The sequence below is a fragment of the Peromyscus maniculatus genome, chromosome X (genome assembly GCF_049852395.1).
Source record: "Peromyscus maniculatus bairdii isolate BWxNUB_F1_BW_parent chromosome X, HU_Pman_BW_mat_3.1, whole genome shotgun sequence".
NCBI classification, from domain to species: Eukaryota; Metazoa; Chordata; class Mammalia; order Rodentia; family Cricetidae; genus Peromyscus; species Peromyscus maniculatus.
The window spans coordinates 48,257,738-48,280,840 of NC_134875.1; the positions used below are offsets into that span (position 1 = coordinate 48,257,738).

The window sequence follows — 23,103 nt, forward strand, 5'->3', positions numbered from 1 at the left end:
ATTAATAATGGGCTCTGAACATTGATGCACAGCACATAACATGTTTGTTCCTTCATGGTGTTCCCTGCTTTAGTTCAGGAGCCATCAGGAGATGGAGAAAGAGAAGACACGGGCCTTGTTTTTTCTTTGTACTTATTGATTACTTAGAAAATAATACAGCTGAGGCCCGTGAGACCACATGCAAAGACACATGCTGAAAAGCTTAATGACCCCAATTCCATGCCCAGAGCCTGTAAATTGTCCTCTGACTTCCACATACACAATATAGTATGTGTGCATGACCCCACCCTCAATATACCTGATACTGAGTGCTGTGCCTTAGGAAGAGACAAATCGTTAGAGTTGCTGCAAGACATCAGCATGCATTTAGCAGACCCTAAGGGCTAAGGAGGATATGAATAAGCCAAGAGTAGTCTGTGAGGGTGATTGGTTCTAGCATGAGTCAGGACGGAACTGGCAAGGAACTCAAGGGAACCAGAGGCCTACCAATGGAGCATTCTTCAGTTCTATGTGATGCTCCTCCATCCGCACAGCTTTGGTTTGGGTGCTGGTCCACAGGCCACTTGCTGAGTAACACGGCAAAGCTAACACTGCTATCTGAAAGGCAGCAGATCACCAGCAGAGGGGTCCTTGCGGAGCTGACAGAACTCGCATGGAATATAGTAAACTCTTGACTCTGTCTAGCCTGCCAAAACAGATTTGGTCCCAAATCTTTTTACCTTCCGATGGAGGGCCATCGATAAAGCGGAGGAAGTCATAGTCCATTGGCTGTTTCATATGGTTTATTGCACCCCAGGACTTTTCTAAAATAATAAATAAACAAATAAATAAATGTCTTTGTGCATAGTAGAAATCCTGCAATATAGAAGCGAGGAAAAACAACTGCTTACAACAAATGCACATACACAGTTTCAAAAAAGTGTTTAGAAACAGAACCCGGAGAGGCAAAGCTGCAGCAGCCTCATCACTCAGCAAGCCAGTCCCCAATCCAAACTAAGAACACACAAGATGCTGCCAGAGCCCAAATCTGTGCCCAGTCTGAAAACACCTCTTGCTACCACCAGCCTTCCCAGCCTTCTGCTTGACGAGAAGGGCATATCAGGCAGGGTCGGCTACTGCCTGACAGCAGCTGGAACCCGCACAGAAATGGGATGAGAAACAACATGCAGATGGGGTCCGGATGAGGAGGGGAGAACTGGGATTTCACCAGGGTGTGAGCTTTCAGCGCCCTCTTCCACTCCCTTCTCCCCAGCTGCAGCCGCAGAGGACTGTTTCCTCTCACTCGGCACCTCCTTGCGTGGGACAGAGTGTTGTGTCTGTCTGTTCAGCTGAGGAGTGATCTGCTGAATCTGCTACAAGAATTTCCTGGCCTGGGACCCCCACTGGGGGATGGGCCTGGGGTGGGAGCTGAGAGGCCACCTGTCTTGCTGGAGGTGTGCACACAGTCTTTTTAAGCTTTCCATGCAGGCATATCTTCCCTGCACCAGTCCCTTTGTTGAAATCAGCAGGGTATCAGTTGGACTCCATTTCCCAAGGTGAATATTGGGGACACTGGGCAAAACTATGGCACAGGATTGACCATGCTCTACCCTTGGCTAGTTCTTCATGTATTTGAGTGTCTCCCTAGCTGACCTTCCTCCCTGTCTTAGGGTACAAGGTACCTTTTGTATGTCTATGAGTGCCCTATTTTGTCACCCATGGGCCTTCATTGTAGGTCGCACAGCACTTCAGGTTTTTTCTGTACCATTTTTATTAGACATTTTTACATACTATAAATGCATTCTTTCCAAGTATACAATCTAATGAGTTTTAGCATATGTGTAATTTAAATGAACACAATCATCTCACTCCAGAATATTTTCATCATACTCAAAGGGTGTGCCATACTTACTAGTAGTCACTCTATTCTGACTCTTGTCCCCAGGTCTTGGCATCCACTAATCTAATTTCTGGCTCTTCAGATGGATTTTTTTCCATTCATTTCATAGAAGTGGAATCAAACATGTACTATTTTGTGACTGAGTTCATCCCTTTGGTATATTTGTTGCTGTTATTATTGTCTAGGTTTGGAACAGGTTTAACACTGCAAATCCAGCTGTTGTTGAACTCACTATGTAGCCCAGGATGGCCTCAAGCTTTTAGCAATCCTCTAGCCTCAGACCCTTGAATACTAGAATTAACAACCAGCTCACTTTTCGTACGTTTTGAAGAATATTTTTATTTATTCTTTGACAAATTCATCTTTTTATATGATATCTATTGATCTTATCCATGCCCCAACTTCCTACTCCAGCTCCCTGGAGATATCTTCAATATAGCTTCATCCCATCTTCATGCCCTCTTCTTTTCTTAAATCTACTTAATCCAGTTAGTGTTGCCCACATGCTTGTGGATATGAGGCCACTCATCAGTAGTCACGTTCCTTAGGAAAAACTGGCATCCCTCCCCTAATAACCATCTGTGAATAAGATCTCCTAAGCCAGTGCTTCTCAACCCTCCTAATGCTGTGACCCTTTAATACAGTTCCTTATGTCATGATGACCCCCAACCATAAAATTATTTTCATTGCTACTTCAAAACTGTAATTTTGCTACTGTTATGAATTATAATGTAAGTTTTTTTGGAGATAGAGGTTTGCTAAAGGAGTCATGAACCACAGGTTAAAAAATCTCTGTTCTCTTGGGTCCTAAGCCATTTTGTAATCCATGCTGGAGATTTGACGAGCTTAATTGGGTGCAAAGCTCCTGCAGGTTACTATAGCTACTTTGAGTTTATGAATTCAACTGTATCATGTGTAGAAAATAGCTGTTCACAACACTGTTGCTCATTTTCTGGCTCCTCCATTCCTTTCATTCCATCTTCCATGGTTTTTCTGGGCCTTTGAGAAGCAGTTGATATAGATGTCCTATTTAGAGCACTCAACAGTCACTTACCAGTTACGCCACTAAAAAACCAAAAGTAAAACAAAACAAAAGCCTTCTCTGACCAAAGCTGAAAACAGCACTAATCTATGTGTATTTACATACACATTTAGAAGGCATATTGGTGATGTGTCCATTTAGCAAAACAACGGTAGTAGGTTCCAACCCAATGGGGCTTATGACCTCCTTAGCCAAGGGCTTTGACCAGGTTGACAGTAGTAGACATGCACTTCTTCCTCTGTAGCAGGTCTTAAAGCCGACCAGAACACCATTGGTTGACATTTAGAAACACCAGTGGCAATCTGTTCTGCTGGCTTCTAATTCTACTCACCTAAGTGAACATCAAATGAAGAAGTAATTAGGTGAGATTTCTTTGAAGGGTTAAGACTAGAACCTGACCATGAATGGTGGAAAGAAAGATGATAGGTGAATGGGTAAATAGAGCAGAATTCTAAACAGAATTTTTTATGCAATCCTTTCTGGAAAAGCAGCTCAGATACTGGTTTAAAACAAGATGAAGCTCAATGCAATCAACACTCATCTTTAGCAATTCCACAGGTCATATAGCTGAAATGCATTGAAAGGGTGGGAGAGGAGGCTCAATGTTTCTTTCTCTCCCTTGGCTTTGGCAGCCATCCACAACCACAAATACATTTGTGACTATTCTGATCCTTAAATCCTCCTGTCTGAGCAATCAAGTGATCCAAAGAAGAATCTACTACATTGGTGTGGTAAGTGGTTCTGACAAGAAAACAAATGTTGGGCTGGAAAAATCTCAACTGTAGAGTTGGGAAGATGGCCCCTCCAGGAAGACCACTTACTACACAAATATGAGGTTCTGAGTTGAAGTCCAAAAATTCTACCTAAAAAGCCATTTGTGGTCACAAACACTTATAATCCTAGGGCAAGGAGGGCCAGAGATAAGATGATAGCAGAGGACTAATGCCTTCCAGCCTAGTGCCAGGATCAATTAAAGATCCCATCCCAAGGAGGTAAGGTGGAGAATGATATAGCGTATGTCTCTCCAGCCTCCACCCCAGCACACAGTTGTGTATACCCACATACACATACATAAAACACATGCTACACAGAGAGACGAGTACTGACAAAAGCTTACCTATCACTGACATGGAGAAAATGGGGTAGTTTGTATCTACTGAGAACCTGGACATAATACGATGGTCCAGCACATGTTATGAATATAAGGGGCTTAGGAGTGAGTGACTGTCTAGTCACCATCCAAGATCTGGTAACTTGAGAAATTCTATAAGGAATAAAGTACATTTTACTTCATGAAGGTAAAAACAAACATTGCCACTGTGTTGAAGGCCTGGATGATTTCTAACATAGTACATACTATTGGCGGAAATTATTGCTTCTCCTTTGAAAGTTAGTGAATACCTTACACAGAGGCAGGAATTGCCAGTGTAAGATCATGCTCACTATAAAAGCTGTGCATCACCCCATCCCTCCCCTTTTAACAACACTTTTTGCCTTCAAGAAACCTCATAATGTCAAGAAAGTAATGATTTAACAATAATTTTACATATTTAACAACAATATGTAACCAGCATTATATTGAAAACATTAGATGTCTTGTTTACTTCTTACAACTCATGAGGCTGGCATTGTTAGCCTCCTCATTTACTGATGAGAGAACTGGGGTAAAGAGACATTAAGCAGCCCACTCAGCTAATAAGCAAGAACTAATTATAATGAACCTGAATGTTAAGCTCAGATAGGATATTCTGAGGGTGGTCATTTCTTCCACTTATGACAGATTCTGGTGGCTGCATTTTCAGCAGTCTCCCTCACATGAGTCCTTTGTTGGGAAAGTTCTGTTTCCTTTGCCCTGTATTCTACAGCCTCATCACGAATAAAGCATCAAAGATTCATGTCACAGTATAATTAACTAAAAAAAAAAAAACTTTTAAAAACATTGTGTTCATCAGGTGTTGTGATGTGCTCCTTTAATAGTGCTTGGGAGGCAGAGGCAGGTGGGTCTTTGTGAGTTCCAGGCCAGCCTGGTCTAAATATCAAGTTCCAGGACAGCCAGGGCTGCTAAATAGAGAAGCCCTGTCTCTAAAAAACAAAGAACAAAACAAACAAAAAACCATTGTGTTCCATTGGCACCTAGTATGAATTCAGTTAATGAGATTAGTACTAGGGACCACTGGTAGGACCTTACTATAATGAGCTACAGAACAATGAAGCTTTATGGGGACAGAGTTTGGTGAATATCTGAAAATCATAATAATCTACTCCCCACAAGGCAGCAGATCTAGTTAAGCCATCAATCCAAGGGGTTCTAGACTTGGAGCTCTGAAAGGAAGAACCTAAATGGTATGTTACCAGTTCATATGGTAGACCCGTTTGGTCTCACTGAGAATCCCAAGTGATCTGAACTCATAGACCCTGAACACTGTGACTTTTTGGAGGGCTACTACAGAATACCATTGTGGGAGATAAAATCATTTTATATGATACCTACTATCACGTAGCCTGACCACAACATACATCCTTCTGCTCCTCATCTCACTACAGTATCATTTTTCAGGGTCACAGGTGATTTACTGTGAGTACCCTTACGTGTGTGTGTTTTCTTTCTATTAGACCAAGATTTAAAAAGCTTTCTCAGATTTACACAATGATACAAAAACTGTTTGAGAAAACAATGGAATAGCCTTCACCCACACTTTTCTGAAGGATGCTAAATCAATGTGGGTAGGAGAAAAGCCCAGTCATTAAAATAAGACTGAGGAAGTCATACTTAGGATCTGTCCCTCTAGTAGAAATATAGTTAGGCTACAAATGACCAGCGTTGTAGGGTAGAATTTTGAACACTGAGACCCAAATGGTCATCTTATCTAACCCACAGCCTTCAAATAGAATCTTTAGAAACATGGTCTTCAAGATAATTTTTGAATGAAAAATAGATTTATATCACTCAAGAATTTGAATTCATATGAAAGTTCATTCATATAGGATTATATAGCAAAGTAAACATATACATTAAAATATCTAATCCAGACTATGACACATAAAACTATTTATATCTCCCCCAACATGTAATTCCTTCATAACTATTATGACTTTCTTATATAGCTTTCCATGTTTTCTTAAGGAAAATACAGTATATTCTTCAAAGTATATTCGCCTGTACATAAAATATAGTATGAAGTTTGTAATCATTTATACCTTGTTTTGTATAACCTCTTCTGTCAAGTATTGTATTTCCATATTTCCCCTCCATCTTGCCCTCTTGCCCTCTAAAGTGGCCTGAAGATTTTCTCATACTGTATCAGTGAAATGTCACAAAAGCAGAAAGAAGTTCAATTCAAAAACGAATGTAGGAATGAGAGTAATGGTAACAGAAAGGGTGTCCTTGTTCTCCTCAGAAGCCCTGTGAAGCTTTGTGCTCCTTTCATGCAAGTCTCCTCACCTCCATGCTGCTTTCTCTAACTAGCCAAGAATTTCTCCACTAAGAGACTGGCAGTCTGATGGTGAAGAGAATAGTGAAGAGAGAAACCACCATGAAAGCTTTAGCTTCCAGAGAGTTTGGAGAAGGATAGCACCATGCAGGGAAAGAATGATGTACCAAAGGAAGTGAGGGTAGGAACACAAGAAGAGTTGGTAAATTTTCCCTGGTATTCTGAAGAGGAAAAAAAGACAGAAAAGAATAAACAGGCTATGACACAGTAATTATCACTAAGATATTAGTGGGAGTGCTGTTGGGTGCGATGCTGACTTTCCCTAGGGAGATGCAATGCACACACATCTATTCAACTCAGAAAGGGAACCCACAACAGACCACAGTAACAACTGCATCAAAGTTTAACTTGGTCAACCAATGAATTTTCACTGGGGTTCCTAAGAGAAGTATGGGTGAAGAATTACTTACTGAAGAAAAGGTGATTCAAAGGCATCAGTAAAGTGATAGATAGATAGATAGATAGATAGATAGATAGATAGATAGATAGATAGATAGATAGATGATGATAGATAGATAGATAGATAGACAGATGATACATAGATAGATAGATAGATAGATAGATAGATAGATAGATAGATAGATAGGTGATAGATAGATAGATAGATAGATAGATAGATAGATAGGTGATAGATGATACATAGATAGATAGGTAGGTAGATAGATAGATAGATAGATAGATAGATAGATAGATAGATAGATAGATAGATAGATAGATAGATAAGATAGATAGATAGATAGATAGATAGATAGATAGATAGATAGATAGATAGATAGATAGATAGATAGATAGATAGATAGGCAGACAGGCAGGTGATAGTTAGAACATTGAATCCCTCCCAGCATGGGTGAGAACTCACTAAAGCCACGTTCTTGGAGCCCTGCACAACTTGCAGGCAGCTCATCAGGTCCAAGAGTCCCTTCTCTGCCACTATCTAGCCAGAGCCTCTTCAGGCAGCAGGGCAGGGCCTTCTAGAATTTTGTGTCAGCCTTTCCAAACATGTGACAACCTCCGGAGTCTTACCTCCTTCTGGAGGGGGTATTTTGATCCCCGAGAAAGTCTGTTGTATTGCAAAATCTAATTGCAAAGTGACAAACACTTAGGCAACAGGATGAATCTCGAATAGCAGTATTTTAGACTTTGGTAAGAGCAAAAGAAGTAATAAATATTTAGGGTAAGAAAATGTTCTCTAAGCATGTCAGAAATCATAGTTTTGTTTATTTATAAGGTCATCCCTCATGTAAGGAGAGGGAAATGGCTTCTTTTCCAGTCCATCTGTAACAATGTCTCAATGCTGGTCTGATTTCTTCCTGGTGTTTCTCTTCCACTACTTTTCATAGTATTTTGTGGGAATTTAAGTAGAAACAGGGGACATGGGGAGGCTAGAAGCTATGCAGCCGAGATACTTTTGTTATAGTATTCTCCTGAGGGTTCCTGGAGCCAGCTTGGGTTTACACTGATTTCCTGCCAGTTTTCAGCTAGGAGCACTGAATATGTTCCAAGGATAGTTGGTTCAAAGCCCAGCCACCTCAGAAAATCTGGGAAGGGAGAGGATAGAGACTGGTGTGGCTTTTCTTGCTTATGTGTTTGAGAAGCATGCTGTGTTGGCCCTGTAAAGATTCAGGGAGATTTGAGACATGTGCCCCATTCTTAGAAAAATTAAACACAACCAAGGAAAAGTAGCTTGTGCAAAGTTATAGGGAGTTGATACTGGGGCTACCATAATGATTCGTAGATACTACTCCAAAATTTTAGCACCCATTTGTGAAAACCATACACACTGGAAGGCAGAAAAACTGTTTCTGAGTCTACTCTCCTATTGAGCAGCTTTGTAACATGGGTCAAACCTTTTCAGGTTATCTGTGGCTCCGTTTTCATAATCCTTTCCCCTAAACCATTAAGAATGTTCAAAAAATGATGAAGATACCGAGACAGTTGCAGAAGAATTGGTGGAAGCTCGACAATAACTCCTCTCTCAGTTTCGTTGATTCCCATTTACCTCTGTCTTCTGTTCTCTCCCCATATTCTCATTGAGGAGGTGAGTAGATGCCAGTGCCACATTCCTCTGAAGACTACAGTAAGGAAGACTCTGAAGGTCACACACCCAGTGAAAAACCTCTCCCTGCTGCTGCCCTGCCACTGATATCTTAGTGGAAGGCCCAGTTTAAGAATCAGTCCGCATTCTTTTGAGGCTAAATATTTCCAAAGTTTTTTTTTTTTTTTTTTTGTGTGTGTGTGTGTGTGTTCTAAAGATCTGCCAGCTTCTGTGAGAGCCATGGCAAATATGGTTTTGTAGGTCATTGTACATTTCCTTTACCACAAAATGCTGAGATTTGGAATAATTGGAGCCCAGGGGGCAAATGGCCCTGCTCCTGTCCTTTCCCTGAAGAGTTCCACTCATTTGTGCCAGCTGTTGTCTGCTTGTATGCACACATGGGCAGGGCCAGGGACTCATGGCCCAGACAGAAAGTAAATTATTATGAAATAAAATCTGTCTTAAAGGGTTCTTCTTTTTAAGGCAAAATTCAGGAACTATTCTTACAGTCTGTAAGGGTCATGGATAAGTAGTTAACATCTAAGGAAAGAACAGTTGATGTTAGATCAACTTATACAGTAAAGTAGAAAACCAAATTTTTAGCCAAAGCATTGAAGTTGGTGAAAAGTACAGTTTTCTGGGTATTTTTGGACATAGAATTGTAGTAAGACAAAATAGCTCTCATGGTCTGTTGGCTAGGGCTTTGATTTTAATTAATTAATCCTTTGCTTGCTACAGGTTTGAAATGATTGGCACTTTTCTTGATAGTAGATAGGAAGGAATCTCAGAATCAGGTATCAGTCAATATCCTGGTGCTTCCAATTGCAAATTATGTGACCTTGGACAAATAAATTTATTTTGTGATACTGCACATCAAACTTGGAGGCAAGCACTCTGCTACTGACCTATGCTCCAAATTCAGGTCACTACATTTCTTAATTCTTGATTTCTTAACTTATTAAATTGGCATGATCATATATACATCAGAATGTTACTGATGAAAGCCAATGAAATAATGTACTTAAAAACACCATGTGTATAGTGTACACTTAGGACTCAATAAATGTTAATTGTTCTTATATTATGATGATGATGATGATGATGATGGTGGTGGTGACAGATATTGTGATTAGCCTTTATCATGTTTACTAAATCTCGTGAACAATGTCAGTTTGTTTTTTAACAGTCATAGTGAAGTATAATTTATCCACATAAAATGAACTTTTATTTGTTATATTTTTTACTAATAAAATCACCCTGCTCCCTAAGCCTCTCTCTAAAGAAACCCATGACTCCTCTGATTTCACTCCTTCAACCATCCTGTGGCAAGCACTTTCCACACATCAACGATTAGGTCAATGTTGGAACATAATCATTACTGGTTTTTTTTTTTTTTGTGTGTGTGTGTGTGTATGAGAGAGAGACAAAGACTGGGTGAATTAACTTTTCTTCTATATGGGAACTGTATGCTAGACTCTGTGAAGTGCAAATACATGAAAGAGACTCAATTTCAAAAAGTAATTCATACACAGGTGTAAATAGGCTGATAGAAGATGAAATTTAATTTCAGGATGCCGGGTTTGGGTTCTCCATTTCACCATTAACTAGTTTTGTTACTTCGGGGAAGTTAGTCTCTTGATTTGTTTCTCTCCAATAAAAAATGAAGGGAAGAATCTAACCCACTTGATTCATAGATGGTTACAAGCGTCACTCTTAAAAACACATACGCATATAAAAACTTTATAAACAGTTTGCTAGGTGACCATAGTCTACAGATACATGTTCCAGTAATATTTAAGTTCCAGATAGTGTGCTTTAGACATCAGGTACATTGAGAGGTCCAGAGCACTGACTAGAATTATTGCACAATACTTTGTGGAGAAAAAAAAATGAGAGCTGAACCTTTACAGTCAAGGACTTCAACAGGTGAAAAAGAGTCAAGGGAGAAGGCTGTCTTGGTGGGGAAATTAACAATAAGTAACAACCACCGAGACCAGAGGAAACATGTGATGAGCTATATAAAGAATATATGTACAAATGTATGACAATCTATACAAAACATGATGAGGAATAATGTTTCCAGGGTAGTAACAGCAGACAATAGATTTTTTTTCTGAAGGTCTAAGGGAAGACTAAATAGTGGTAGTGTGGACTCCTTTTTAGGTAAGTCATCATGTTATTCATGCTGGACCAAGTATAGTATAAGCTCAATCAAGGCAAGGCCTTGTCCTTCTTTCTCTGGTGCTTATGATACTGCTAGGCACATAGGAAGTGCTCAGTAAATTCTTAAGAAAAGATGACCAGATGGTAAGCTGTAATTCTTCTGTGGCTGTTTTAATACTACCACCTACAATTATTAACCTCTGGACAAGGATTGTTTTTTAACTCCCTCTATGTAGTACAGCCCCATCTGCTGTTGGGAATTATGAAATTCTTTGCAATTATGCCAATACTTGATGTGTTTTGGTTTTTCTCCTCCACTCTGTTCCAGAAGATTCCTTACCACCAGTGAACAATAAGGTGACCAGCAAATCATGTGAGTACAATGGAACCACCTACCAACATGGAGAACTGTTCATGGCTGAAGGGCTCTTTCAGAACCGGCAACCCAATCAGTGCACCCAGTGCAGCTGCTCGGTAAGACCCTGCATCGTAATGCCCCTGCTGCTCACTACTCAGATCGGAAAGGAGCCGCCTCTGTCCTTGTCTTTTCAGTGAAGCAGACACTGTAATGTGTTTGAATGAAGATAAAGTGTACTTAAATCTCGAGCCTCCCTACCTGTCCAAACTACCTGATCTTCATTAAGTTTCAACAGTTGCCAAAGAGCTAAAGTCACAATGATTCCCATAACACTATTAGTCACTGTGTACACTTTATTTAAGAAAAAGTCCAGCAACTATTTACTTACCTAATTGTGTAGTCCAGAGAATTTTAGACAGAGCAATAAAATAGGGCAAAATAGATATTTAGAATGAAGCATGAGAGGAGCTATCAATGGATTTTCAGGGAGAGAAAGTCAAGTAGCAGCTTCTTGGGTGAGGGAGGCATCAGTTTTCTTTAAGGGTGTGGCTCCTGGTAGGTGGCTCATTCTCCAGTGGATGACCCCTCATGCCCAAGAGTATATGAGTGGTACAAATAGGCTTAGTGGTTTATCAAAAACAAAAAGGACGAGACATTGGGAGGGCTTGGGGATGGGGGTGAATCTGGGAGGAGTTAAGGGAGGAGTGAGGGAAGAATGTGATCACAGTACATTGTATGCATGCATGAAATCCTTAACGAATTAGTGAAATATGTCTTAAGAAGGTGAAGCATGAGAGGGGGAGGCTAGAGGATTGTCACAAGTTTGAGAACAAGTTGAGCTACACAGCAAGACCTTGCATCAAAAATTACAACAAAGACAAAACAAACAACAAAAAGATAAACAAAAATGAAATGGGCAGAGCTGAGAAACATCTTTACTGACTGGGGCAATAAACGCTGGATTATCAAGGGTAACTATAGAATCTCTTCCAGTTGGGATTTTTAGTGAAAATTCAGTATCTCAGTATGACATTATTTTTCAAATGGCCTTTCAAGCCTCAGTAGGATGTATATCCAAGAACAAAGCACAAGGTTTAAGAGATACCATTTAAAGGGGGAAATCTAGAAAATTGAAATTATTTGAATAACAGATGCAACTCCCAAGTAAAGTGGCTCCTCTTCCTTGCCTCACATGGATTGAGCTGTCCCCTCCCCTGTCTTTTGGTTTTGAAAGAAGACTCTATTAGATGTCATAAATAGTGGTGATGGCACAAATTCTCATTTCCATCCACTCCCAGCAGCTACCTAGGTTATGATAAGGACCAAAGGATACAGTAAAAATCAGAGAAAGAGGAATAAGGTTTGGAGGCTGGTGGCAGCCCTCCCAAAATACTGTCTCTTTCCTTGGGCCCAGATACCTGACAAAGATTGCTAACTCTTTGGGGAGTTCATCTCTCTCATGAAGAAGTAGGAAGTAGGAAATTAAATAGTGCATAATGAAATGGAAGAAGAACCTAAGACTAGCTGTAAGTGAACAGTGCCATGTTTTGATTCCCGGCTGTATCGCAGGTACTGAGATAATCCCTGACAAATAGTTATCTCAGATCAGCCTGGAATTGACTCTTGCTTTCCTTGGCAGGAAGGGAATGTGTACTGTGGTCTCAAGACTTGCCCTAAACTGACCTGCGCATTCCCAGTCTCTGTTCCAGATTCTTGCTGCCGGGTATGCAGAGGTAAGTGTCCTACATCCCAAGAATCTGAGGATCGCCATCCAGAGCAGCAGAATTTAGGGAAGAGCAAAATACCTCTCCCATCTCTGAAGGAAAAGAAATTGGTTGTGATAGTCTCTGTTTACAGACACCATCTCATTTCTGTAAATGCGATGGACTCGTCATCTCCTCAAACCTGTCTTTTCTTCTTTAGCTTCTGTTTTGGTTTTACAGTGATACTAGATTTTCTTTCTAGGCTTGTACTTAATCACCTTTAACTTGGCCTTGTTTGCCTCTTCTCAGATTACCAGATCTATCAGCAATCTTTTCTAGTCCTTCCCATTTGGCAATATTAATATTTTCTTCCTTAGCTACATATAATCAATGAATGTATCAAGCATCTCCTGTATGTAAAACTAAAACTAAACAGTGCCCAATGCTGTATATAAAATATATGCATACAAGACATTGCTAGACTGTTTATCAGGTTTGTGTGAATTACAAAAAGGAACCCCATACTTAGGATACTCTATTGTCATTTTCCAGAAAGTTCCTATATATTTATACCTCCAACTATGGCACCCTTGAGCAGGACACAACCTACTCAGCCGTAGCAAAGATACATTCTTTGCCCTTCCAGAACTCATATTTCACCAGAAAAGACAAAAAATAAATAAGCAAGCATATATATATATATGTATATATATATTATTAAAGCAATAAATAAAAAATATGATTTTTATCAAAAGTTTAAGATGAATTGTGAAGAAGGCCCTGGATTGAGCATCTTGAAATTCAAATGTGAAAGATGAAGAGGAACCATCTATTCAAAGAGCCTGGGGAAGAGAATTCTAGACAGAGATGAAAAATAGTTCTAAGGCCCAGGAAAGGAAGTGCTTGAAGCATTCCAAGAGTCTGAGGAACAGTGTGGCTGGAATAAGGTGACTGTGGTTGAGAATGGCAAGAGATGAGACGGGGCTGAAGGGATGAGCAGAAGTTAGAACATACAAGGCTGTGGAGGCTGTGAAAAAGGAATTTGGTTTTCACTTTTTCATGCCCTGAGAAACCAGTGGAAATTTGGGAGCAAAAGTGCTGTATGGTTCCATTGAAAAGGGCTCACTGGCTCTTTCATCCAGGTTATATTAAAGGGAAGCAATAATACAGGAGGAGAGGCCTGAAGAGGTTGGTAAAGTGACTTCTTGAGTATGGGAGGATGGGCCTTGCTCTTGGGATCACATTGCAGAGAAGTTGTCCTACATGCAGCCTTTGGGGTCATAATGCTTCAGTTTAAGCCCAAGCCTGGCTATTTTCTAGCTGAATGACCACCTTAAACATGTCTAGCAGTCTCTACAAGAAGGAACATGGTTGCAAGATTTAAGTGGGATAACGCAAGAAAGGGTCTAAGACAGTCTAGGAGAGCCTGAGGAATCAATAATGAACAGTAGACAAATGTGATATGTATCTACACATTGTTTTCAACCACGGATGTACATAGGAATTGTCACAGCACACTTACTTCAGGAGAAGAAAGTGATTCTAATGTGTAGCCACGTTAAGAAGCACTGAGTTAGAAGACAATTTTATGGAATTTCCTTGTGGAAGTCAGGTTGATGCGCCCTATTATTGTTTCCATCTTACTCTTTCAAAACGATGGCTTTAACTAATCTATACCTCTACTCGAAAGTCTTTATCCTCACATGTATAATAGTTAACAGTATTCCAGAGGTAATTCTAAGCATCATTTACCCTGTCCTCTCACTCTCAGTGTTTTTGTCCCATAAGGACCATGTTGATTCATATCTGGACCACACCTACAGTGACCTTGGAGTAGGGCCCAATAGTCAGTATTTCAACTGAACTATCATTCTTTCTGTAGTAAAATGGTGGTGCATGGACAAGCACTTTGACAAAATCCTCCAAAGATCACTGAGGATAACCATCACTGATGGTTTGCTAATCTGCATTGTGCAATGAAGCTGAACTTGCTGAAAGTCTGAAACCAGGATGAATGGATGGAAATGCAATCAACTTTAATCTCTGATTTGTTGGCCATCTAATTGTTCTGCTACCAGTCTATACTCATTCCTTTTAATATCCTACTTGTCCATCCCTTATAATTCAATATGGATTCAATTACAGCCTAATTACATTTTTGTTTTAATAAGGCCATGCATCTTTCCCTACCTGTTTCTCACTCTGTGTGTGTGAGTGTGTGCGTGTGTGGTACCACAATACTGTTGTTACATTTGTCAAAATAATAGAAATTGAGATAACATGTCTCTCTCCTCTCTTATGACATTTGTTCCAGCTTAATTTTTAATATGGCCCAAAGTCCAAAAGTCGATTCTTCACAGAGATGTGCATGGGTTTGCTAATATAACCAGCTGGTCATTCTAGTCCTGTCACGATGGCAAGATTATTTTGTTTAGAAAGGGGGATAGAGAAATATAAACTAGAGAACAATTAATAAAAGAAAGGGCATTGCTAGATGGAGTATTATTACATTGAAGAAGCTGTAAGCTGCAGGAAAAAGGTTCTCCCAGACAGAAGAACATGGATTTGCCATTGCAGGACCACCATCTACACCGTCCGTTAGACAAGCCACTTAACCACCCAGAGCCTGGGATTTCTCAGCTGTAACAATGAAGGATGTGATGGTATCCACCACCCACAGTGGTTGTAAAGATTAACTGCCATGGCATAGAGTGCTAGGATAAGGCCTCATACAGAGTGATTGCTTAAGAAGTGGCAATTATCCTGAAGTTAAGTAGAACGGAGCCTTCCCGTGTCTGATAGATTTGCCTTTCATTTATTTAATCTCCACAGACAGAGCTTTATTTCTAGTCCTTCTTGTGGGAACAGATCCTGGTACTGACTGTCTTCAATTCCCTTGTCACAATTTAAATTTTCCCTTTTAGTGAGTCCTCAGAAGCAGCAGATGAAAGCTCATTATTACTGATCATGCATTGTCCCTTCATATGCTTGACAATTCATTAAATTCTTCCTTTGGCATCTCTAGCCTAAATGCACCACTTTCTTTCATCTTTCTTTATAAAGACTAAATCCCTCACTTTTATAAAAATTGTTTTTTCTGTGCCTCCAATTTCTTTACATCTTTCAGTTGTATATAATGTGCTTGAAATGCCTTTGATGTTCCCATTTCTGAAGCACCTAGCGATTTTTTTTCTGCTGAAATGATGTTTGTACAAAGGTGTATCTTGTTGAAGCTTATTACTCACACAGCAGGGAACCCAGACACTTCTTCCCTATGCTGACCACCCTAACTGCAGGCCAAATACTGAAGAAAAAAACAACAACCTTTTGAGTGCTGAACTTGCAGTCCTTCATATAAAGGGCCCCATTGAAACAGCTCGTCTGCACTGTCACCAAACACTAATTCTCGCCTTTCTCCCCGGGTCAGACAGCAATCTTAGACTCAGATTGAATCTCAGCCCCGGCCTCAGTTGTTTAGACATGTCTGTGAGGCTGGGACAGTCAGGAGAGTGTTGGCAGGGTGCATGTCATTGCTGGCACTTCAGCAAACCTCATCTGGACTGAAAGCCTAGTGCAAACAGCCGCTAGAAGCGTAAGGGAAAGTTTATCAGAAGAACCCATCTCTGCAGAGATGTACTACTGCCATATATGGGGCAGACAGACCTCAAATTAAACCCACACCCAGCTTTCCCCTCACCATTTATCATTTCGCCTTCCCGTCTCCTGCCTACGTTGCCAAGTCAAAGGGGAAGGCTATGTACTTGGACTATGGACAAGGCAGAAGAATTTAGGGTAAGCTGCCGGATGTATTCAAAGCCTTATTTTATAGATTGTGTGGCTATGTCACACTTCTGTATGCACCAGGAAGTGTTTAAATGCTTACATCTAGAGTAACTCACTTGATCCTCAGCACAGTAGTGGGAACTGTTTTCATTCCTATTCCACAGCTAGGAAGTGGAGACAGAGGTTCTGAAGTGATCTGCCCTAAAGCAAGAGAAAAGGCAGAATCAAATGTCGAGCCTAGTCACCCAGATTCCAAAGTTACAAATCAGTAATTACTACATTAACTATTTGGATACTTTTTTTTTTACTTGCATTATTATATGCTAAATACTTCTCTTTCCCAGAAAAAAATAAGGTGTTCTAAGAACAAATTCCAAGATCATTTTTGTCCACCATTTCATCACTAGCCCTGAAACAGGACCAGGTACTTAGTGGTTACTTAACAAGTGTTTCATGACTGAATGAAAGTAGATATTTACACCCAATATTCTTTGAGTATGAAGAGAGAGAAAGATGGAATGAGAAGGTCCCCCTCCAGTTGTGAGTGAGTAGGTTGGGGCATTACAGAGAAGGATGGGCTGTACAAGTTACTCTTAAAGCCTATACCATGTGCCATGTAAGTTCCTTTTTTCCTTTAGTGTCTTGCATCAGAAGACATTCTTGCCACAGTACAGTAAATGTTCCTCAACAGTTAGTAAAGCAATTTGAGGCTCTGGAGTCAGAATTATGGGGATTTATTTATTTATTTGTTTGTTTGTTTGTGTATGTCTCTTATACCATGAATTCTCTCACAAATCATTTAACTTACAGCCATGCCATATGCCACCAAAGACAGATGTCATAAAAGTCTGTAACTAAAAGGAAAGAGGATCCTAATCTGGAGAGTAGGAGAGAAATCCCTGGAGTATCTCCCCTCCATCAACTGCCGTGATGTCCAGGTCACTTTGTCCTCTTCAGGATGAGGAGAAAGGGGATCCGAAGTAAGGGAGAGAACTGGTGACAGACCTATAGTCTCTGAATTCCTGATGCTGCCATCAAATGAGCACTCCTGCCCGCGCTGTTTGCGCTGTGTGCTGTACTTTGTACATGCTCCCTAATCCTTTCATCTTTTGTTGCTTGCTTGTGTAAGTGAGTGAACAGGTTTTTATTTTAACTTGAAACAGAAAGTCCCTGTATATCCCAAGCTTGCCTCACATTTGTGATCCTCCTGCCACAGCTTCTCCAATGCTGGGATTATAGGTTTGTGCCACCATACCTAGCTCTTTGAAGAGCTTGGCTTATTTATTTTTAAAGGCTTTAAAACAGCCTGGTCCTTCTTTTACCTGTAACTCATTATCATTTCTTTAACGTGAACGTATATTCAGACACCATAGCCCAAAATATACCATTTCCCTTGTGTTATATATCTCCCTTCAACTTTTTCCACCACAAGCTTTAAATGACACCTTCCTTTCACCGATTAGAATGCAATCCATTTTTTAGGAGCACAGCTGAGACTGTAGGTTTTAAAAATAGTTTTTAATTTATTACTTGACAGTTTCATACATGTATATAATAAATTTTGTTTGTATTCACCCAGTATTCCCCTCTTATCCCATCCCACTACTCCTGAAATCTTTCTCCCCTACAATTCCTCCGCCTTACCCTTTACTGAAGAATTATTGGCAGTTAATGAAACTCCACTTCTAGTAGTTCTGACTAATATATCTAGCTTATTGACTTCCTGCTTTAACTAACTATAAGTCTTAGTCTGGCTCATGCATATCTTGGTCTATCTTGTGTTGCTACAGCACAATAACTGAGACTAGGTAATTTGTAAAGTAGAGAGGGTTATCTCAGAGTGCTAGAGGCTGGGCTACCCTGTCTGTTATGTAAGGCCCACATGCTGCTCCATCAACGACAAAAAGTAGTATGGAAAACAGGGAGTTTAAGAAGCAAGGAAGAGTATAAAGAAGCTGAACTCCTTTTTCCCACCCTCACAAAAGATCCAGTCTCCAAAGAAAGATGCTCACCACTCTAACACCACATCTTGCACACATCACAACCAATTTTGTATATAACCTTTGACAGGGGCAAACCACATTTAAACTATAGCAATAGAGTTTAGCATTTAAAATATTCTACTATTTTCTTGTGTAGTTCATTGTTTTGTGTGTCTTGTCTTCTGAGTTGGCACTTCTGTAAGTAAAGAACTATCTTTACTCACCCTGCTACCTCTAGCATAGAATTACTCATATATCTTGCTGGTGGGGTTCATAAAATCTAAGACAGACACAATCACAAAATAAATGCTCCATGCATGGTCTCAAATTCAGGTCTGGATAGGAGACAGGTGAGGTAGTTAAACTCACAGCCTGTTCAGTCCACACTAATTGATCCAATATGCATGTGCACCCAGCATTCATTCATCTCAAATGAGTCCATGGACAAAGCTAACGTTTCTTTTCATTAAACTGAGATTTTTATGCTGTTTCAAAGATACCAAAACTGGAAAGACCTGTTTAAAAGTAACTTTCCCGTGTTCAAAAATATTGCCATTTTATTTAAATTTCTTTTTAAAATAATTATTTTATGTATATAAATATTTTGTCTCCATGTATGTTTGGGCATCAACCATATGTGTGCCTAGTAAACACAGAGGCCAGAAGAGGGCGTCAGATTCCCTGAAACTGGAATTACAGATGGTTTTGAGCTACCCTGTGGATGCTGGAAATCAAACTTGGATCCTCTGGAACAGCAGCCAGTGATCTTAACTATTAAGCCATTCCTGCAGGCCCTTATTTAAGATTCTTGATTTGTTTTTCCAAAAGCAGCAAAATTGCACCTCAAAAGCCACCTTGGCTAGATCTAGGCATCATCAGGAAAATTGTGTGTGTGTGTGTGTGTGTGTGTGTGTGTGTGTGTGTGTGATATTTCATTTTTTCTAAACACTATAAAAATATAGAAAGTTTTTCAGTTTTGGAAATGAAGGAAAAGCCAGGTGTGGTGGCACACGCCTTTAATCCCAGCACTTGAGAGGCAGAAACAGGCAGCTTTCTATGAGTTCAAGTCCAGTCTGGTCTATGTAATGAGTTCCAGGACAGCCAGGGCTACACAGTGAGACCCTGTCTCGAAAAACCAAAACAAAAGAAATGAAGGAAAATGATGAGATGATAACAATATATCCAAATATTGAGCCTTACAAATCAGTCTTGGGTTGTTTCCAATTTGCCACATTTTCAGTAGAAACACTGCTATCTCCTCTTGGTCAGAATGACAGGAAGGAAACATGACTTGAAAAGCAAAATCTGGTCTGTAAACGGAGCTCGGTGGTAGAGCGCTTGCCTGGTGCGTAGGCATCTTGGAGGTCTGTCTCCAGCACTGTAGTTTTTTAAGCTAACGTCCGTGTTGTGTACCTGAAACTTTATGCCTGTTCTTCACTTAGCAGCTTTCCATTTCTCCTTCACAAATTAATCAGTCATAGATGTCCATTAAATATTGTATCTAGAGTTAGCAACAGTGGCTCATACAGATTTAAAAGGGAATATTCCATCTTAAATATTCATACTAAAGTAAAATAATAATTTATCATATTATCATCTACACTTGAAAACATTGAAATACCATATTTTCAAAGCTACACAAAAGTCTGACCACTGTTAGTAATATTTTTTTAAAGTGCATCACTTGTGGTTAGGAATATGGAACCATCTTAGAGATTTGCCAGTCATGACTGCTTTTTTCCTCTCCAACTAGAACCTTTTTTCCTTCCATGGAAACTTCCTAGGTTGTTTTGTTTTTTCTACATTGTTTGTTCTAAAAATTTATCTCTTTGTGAGGGTGAACTGTCTTAGGACCCCCACCCTTTGGACATCATGTTCTTTTTGGAATGTGTCTTATTTCTAGGCTATTGCTTCATTTAGACAGTGGATAGGACACCACTGACTTCCATACAGAATTTAAATTAGTAGACAAGTGTCCTAATTGGCCATCCAGGATAGCCTGTCAGGATCAATAACATCCCATCCTTTTGTGGAGTTACAGGGTTTTTTTCCTGTGATTGTGTGAGTCTGATTATAAAAATAAAAATTCCCAGTGCAGCATTTTATGGCAATTATTTCTTTATGGGTGATTAAAGCCACTTTTTCCTTAGCCTTATTTTTTTTAAGTACTTCTAGGCATCTTCTGGCTGGCCAGAGACACCATTGGATGCGTCCATTGCTCACATTAGAATAGTCTCCATGAGTCTAGACTCCATTCTTTACAGGACTCAATCTTAATTCTTAATTGCCAACATAAGCAGATGGTAAAGAACAATAAGAAAGAAGAGCGAAGCCAAGCAGAGGCATCTTATCTGAATATTACCCACATTCTAACCATAAGAACTTACGAAGTGCTGTCTCCACAGCACAGATTACATGGACAGTAACTATGTGTAATCACCTAGTTGTTTCCCACTCACAGCTAGCAGGACTACATTCACTTTCTGTTTCCTTTTGGCTATTAAAAGCAGATGCATGCCCCCTATTTCCACCAAGGATCCCACTCTTCTTTGGATAAACCAAGGCCAAAGGACTGCTCCTAGAAAGAAAGAAAGAAAAAAAAACCTTCTATTCATTTCCATGTAGTTGCCCTTTTCCATCTTGCTTGTTTATTTTTCTTTATTAAGAAATTTTCTACTCACTCCTCATGCTATCCACAGACCTCCCTCCTCCCTCCTCCCACCCTCCAGTCCTCTTTCCCAAGCCACCCCGCATCCCCACATCCCCCAAATCAAGGTCCTCCATGGGTACGGTGGCACAGGACTCTGTGTGGATATACTTGGAATTTCAACACTATTCTTTATAGCTATGGTTGAACTGCTTCCCAATGAAGCAGATAGCTACCCTCTTAAGTTTTGTTTTAGCTAAATGATAAAAGGGGTTTTAAGTAATGTACAAAAACTTATTTCCTAAAAACATGAAAATAAAGAGGGATCTGGCATATATACGAGAGAATCTGAGCAATATGAGCTCATAGAAAATATGAGCTCCTCCTCTCATATATATGCCTATTCTTGTGTGTCTGTGTCTGTGTGTCAGTGTGTATATATTCATGTCCAGAACCTTGACATCTCATTATTCAGAAACAAAATGTTCCTCTTTCTATGTGAGGGCATTAACAGAAGAACGAGTTTAGATTAAATAAGCATATAGAACCTAGTAAGGGCATACATTATCTCCTTACCAGGTTCTATGTGCTTATTTAATCTAAACTCGTTCTTCTGTTAAATACCTACACATTTGTAAGACTTTTTGAGGCTTGGTTTTCCCCACTATGTGTCAGCTGTTTTTGAGGTGAAGGAGGAAAAAGCAAGGGAGAGAAAGGAACGGAGTAAGGGTGATAGACAATGCTTACATGATAATTTCCATGTGCTAAGCACTGTTTCAAGCATTTTCAATATACACTAACCCATTTATTCTTCAAAGGCCTATAAGGTAGGCATTGTTGTATCTGTTTCAATGATAAGGAAAATGAAACACAATGAGGTTGATGGATTTGTCCACAGTCGCACATGCAGAAAGAGGAAAAGCTAGGATTTGCAGTCAGACTCTGCAGTTCTACTCTACTCTCTTGGCCATTTAATCTATGCTGCCTTTCAACTTGGGAAAATGAAGCAACTTTGAGAACTCTTTATCTCTGAGGCTACTGGAAAATACAGTCTCTGTGATGACTCTTTCTAGGGACTAATATGGGACTCTGGGAAGCCATGGCCCCATTTTTAACCTTGGGTTTGGATCTATTTAGCCACATTACTGTTGAGAGACTACAGTGTTGATATGCACACCAGGCACTTACTGGTTGCTTTACCCTGTGCCTCCTGAAACTCAGCCTCAAATGTGTTCATACTCACAGTGCAGTTTTATACAAGTACTATTCATTTTTCTGGGTAATTGCCTTGCATGTGGCAGTTGGAGATCTCGTGATGGCTTTCTCTATGCTTCCTCTTCCATTTCCTCTCAAAAGCTCTTTCACTGTTTGCCATGGTTCTCCTGCTTTCAACTCATCCCTGTGAAAATATGGGGATACCAACCCCCACCCTGATGATTCACGTCTTTTTAAAATGAAGATTGGAGTGACTGTAGAATTTGCCCCCTTAAACCAGACATTTCAGAAACCAAGAGATGAAGCTGTAATAATTGTGCCTGGCAGATAGAAAGAGAGAGACAATAAAACTAGGTTAGCCTAGATAAATTAGGCCTCATGGCCACCTTGTTTCTAATGTCCTATGTGGTTCAGAAGTGATTACACACTGGCATACTTTTCTGTTGGGGATCTATCTTCATGGGTATATCAGAATCTCGTTGTTCACATAGTCTTTTTGAGAGAGCAGAGTTTGCTTCTTTGACCTACTCAAGCAAACCAGAGATTAATGGAAGTTGTGGAAGTTATAAACAGTCTGAATTTCATCCTAGCTTTTGACCATTTTTCAAATACTTGGTCTCCATTTCTCCCATTACCAGAAAGCCAAGCCATTCCAGCCCCATAGGGTACCACTCAAAGTATAATTGAGATTTGAATGAACAACACATGTGGCTTTTAAGGTTAAATGAATATTGTTTGACATACAGTACACTAGAGTTGTTTTTCATTTTGGTCTAAAAAATTGGTTAAAATTACATCTTGTTGC

The 23,103-nt window shown here is 39.8% G+C and overlaps 1 protein-coding gene across 4 annotated transcripts in view; it reads left to right on the forward strand.

Moving 5' to 3' along the window:
• Window positions 1–23,103, forward strand: part of Chrdl1 (chordin like 1) — a 123,280-nt gene that overhangs the window by 67,396 nt on the left and 32,781 nt on the right. For 2 of the 4 annotated variants that reach the window (XM_042269028.2, XM_006970289.4), the window contains exons 5-6: window positions 10,939–11,084; window positions 12,608–12,701. In XM_042269028.2, coding sequence (XP_042124962.1) covers window positions 10,939–11,084; window positions 12,608–12,701 — 240 coding nt within the window. The remainder of the gene's footprint in view (window positions 1–10,938; window positions 11,085–12,607; window positions 12,702–23,103) is intronic. The other 2 variants (XM_042269029.2, XM_006970290.4) reach the window with 1 other exon arrangement.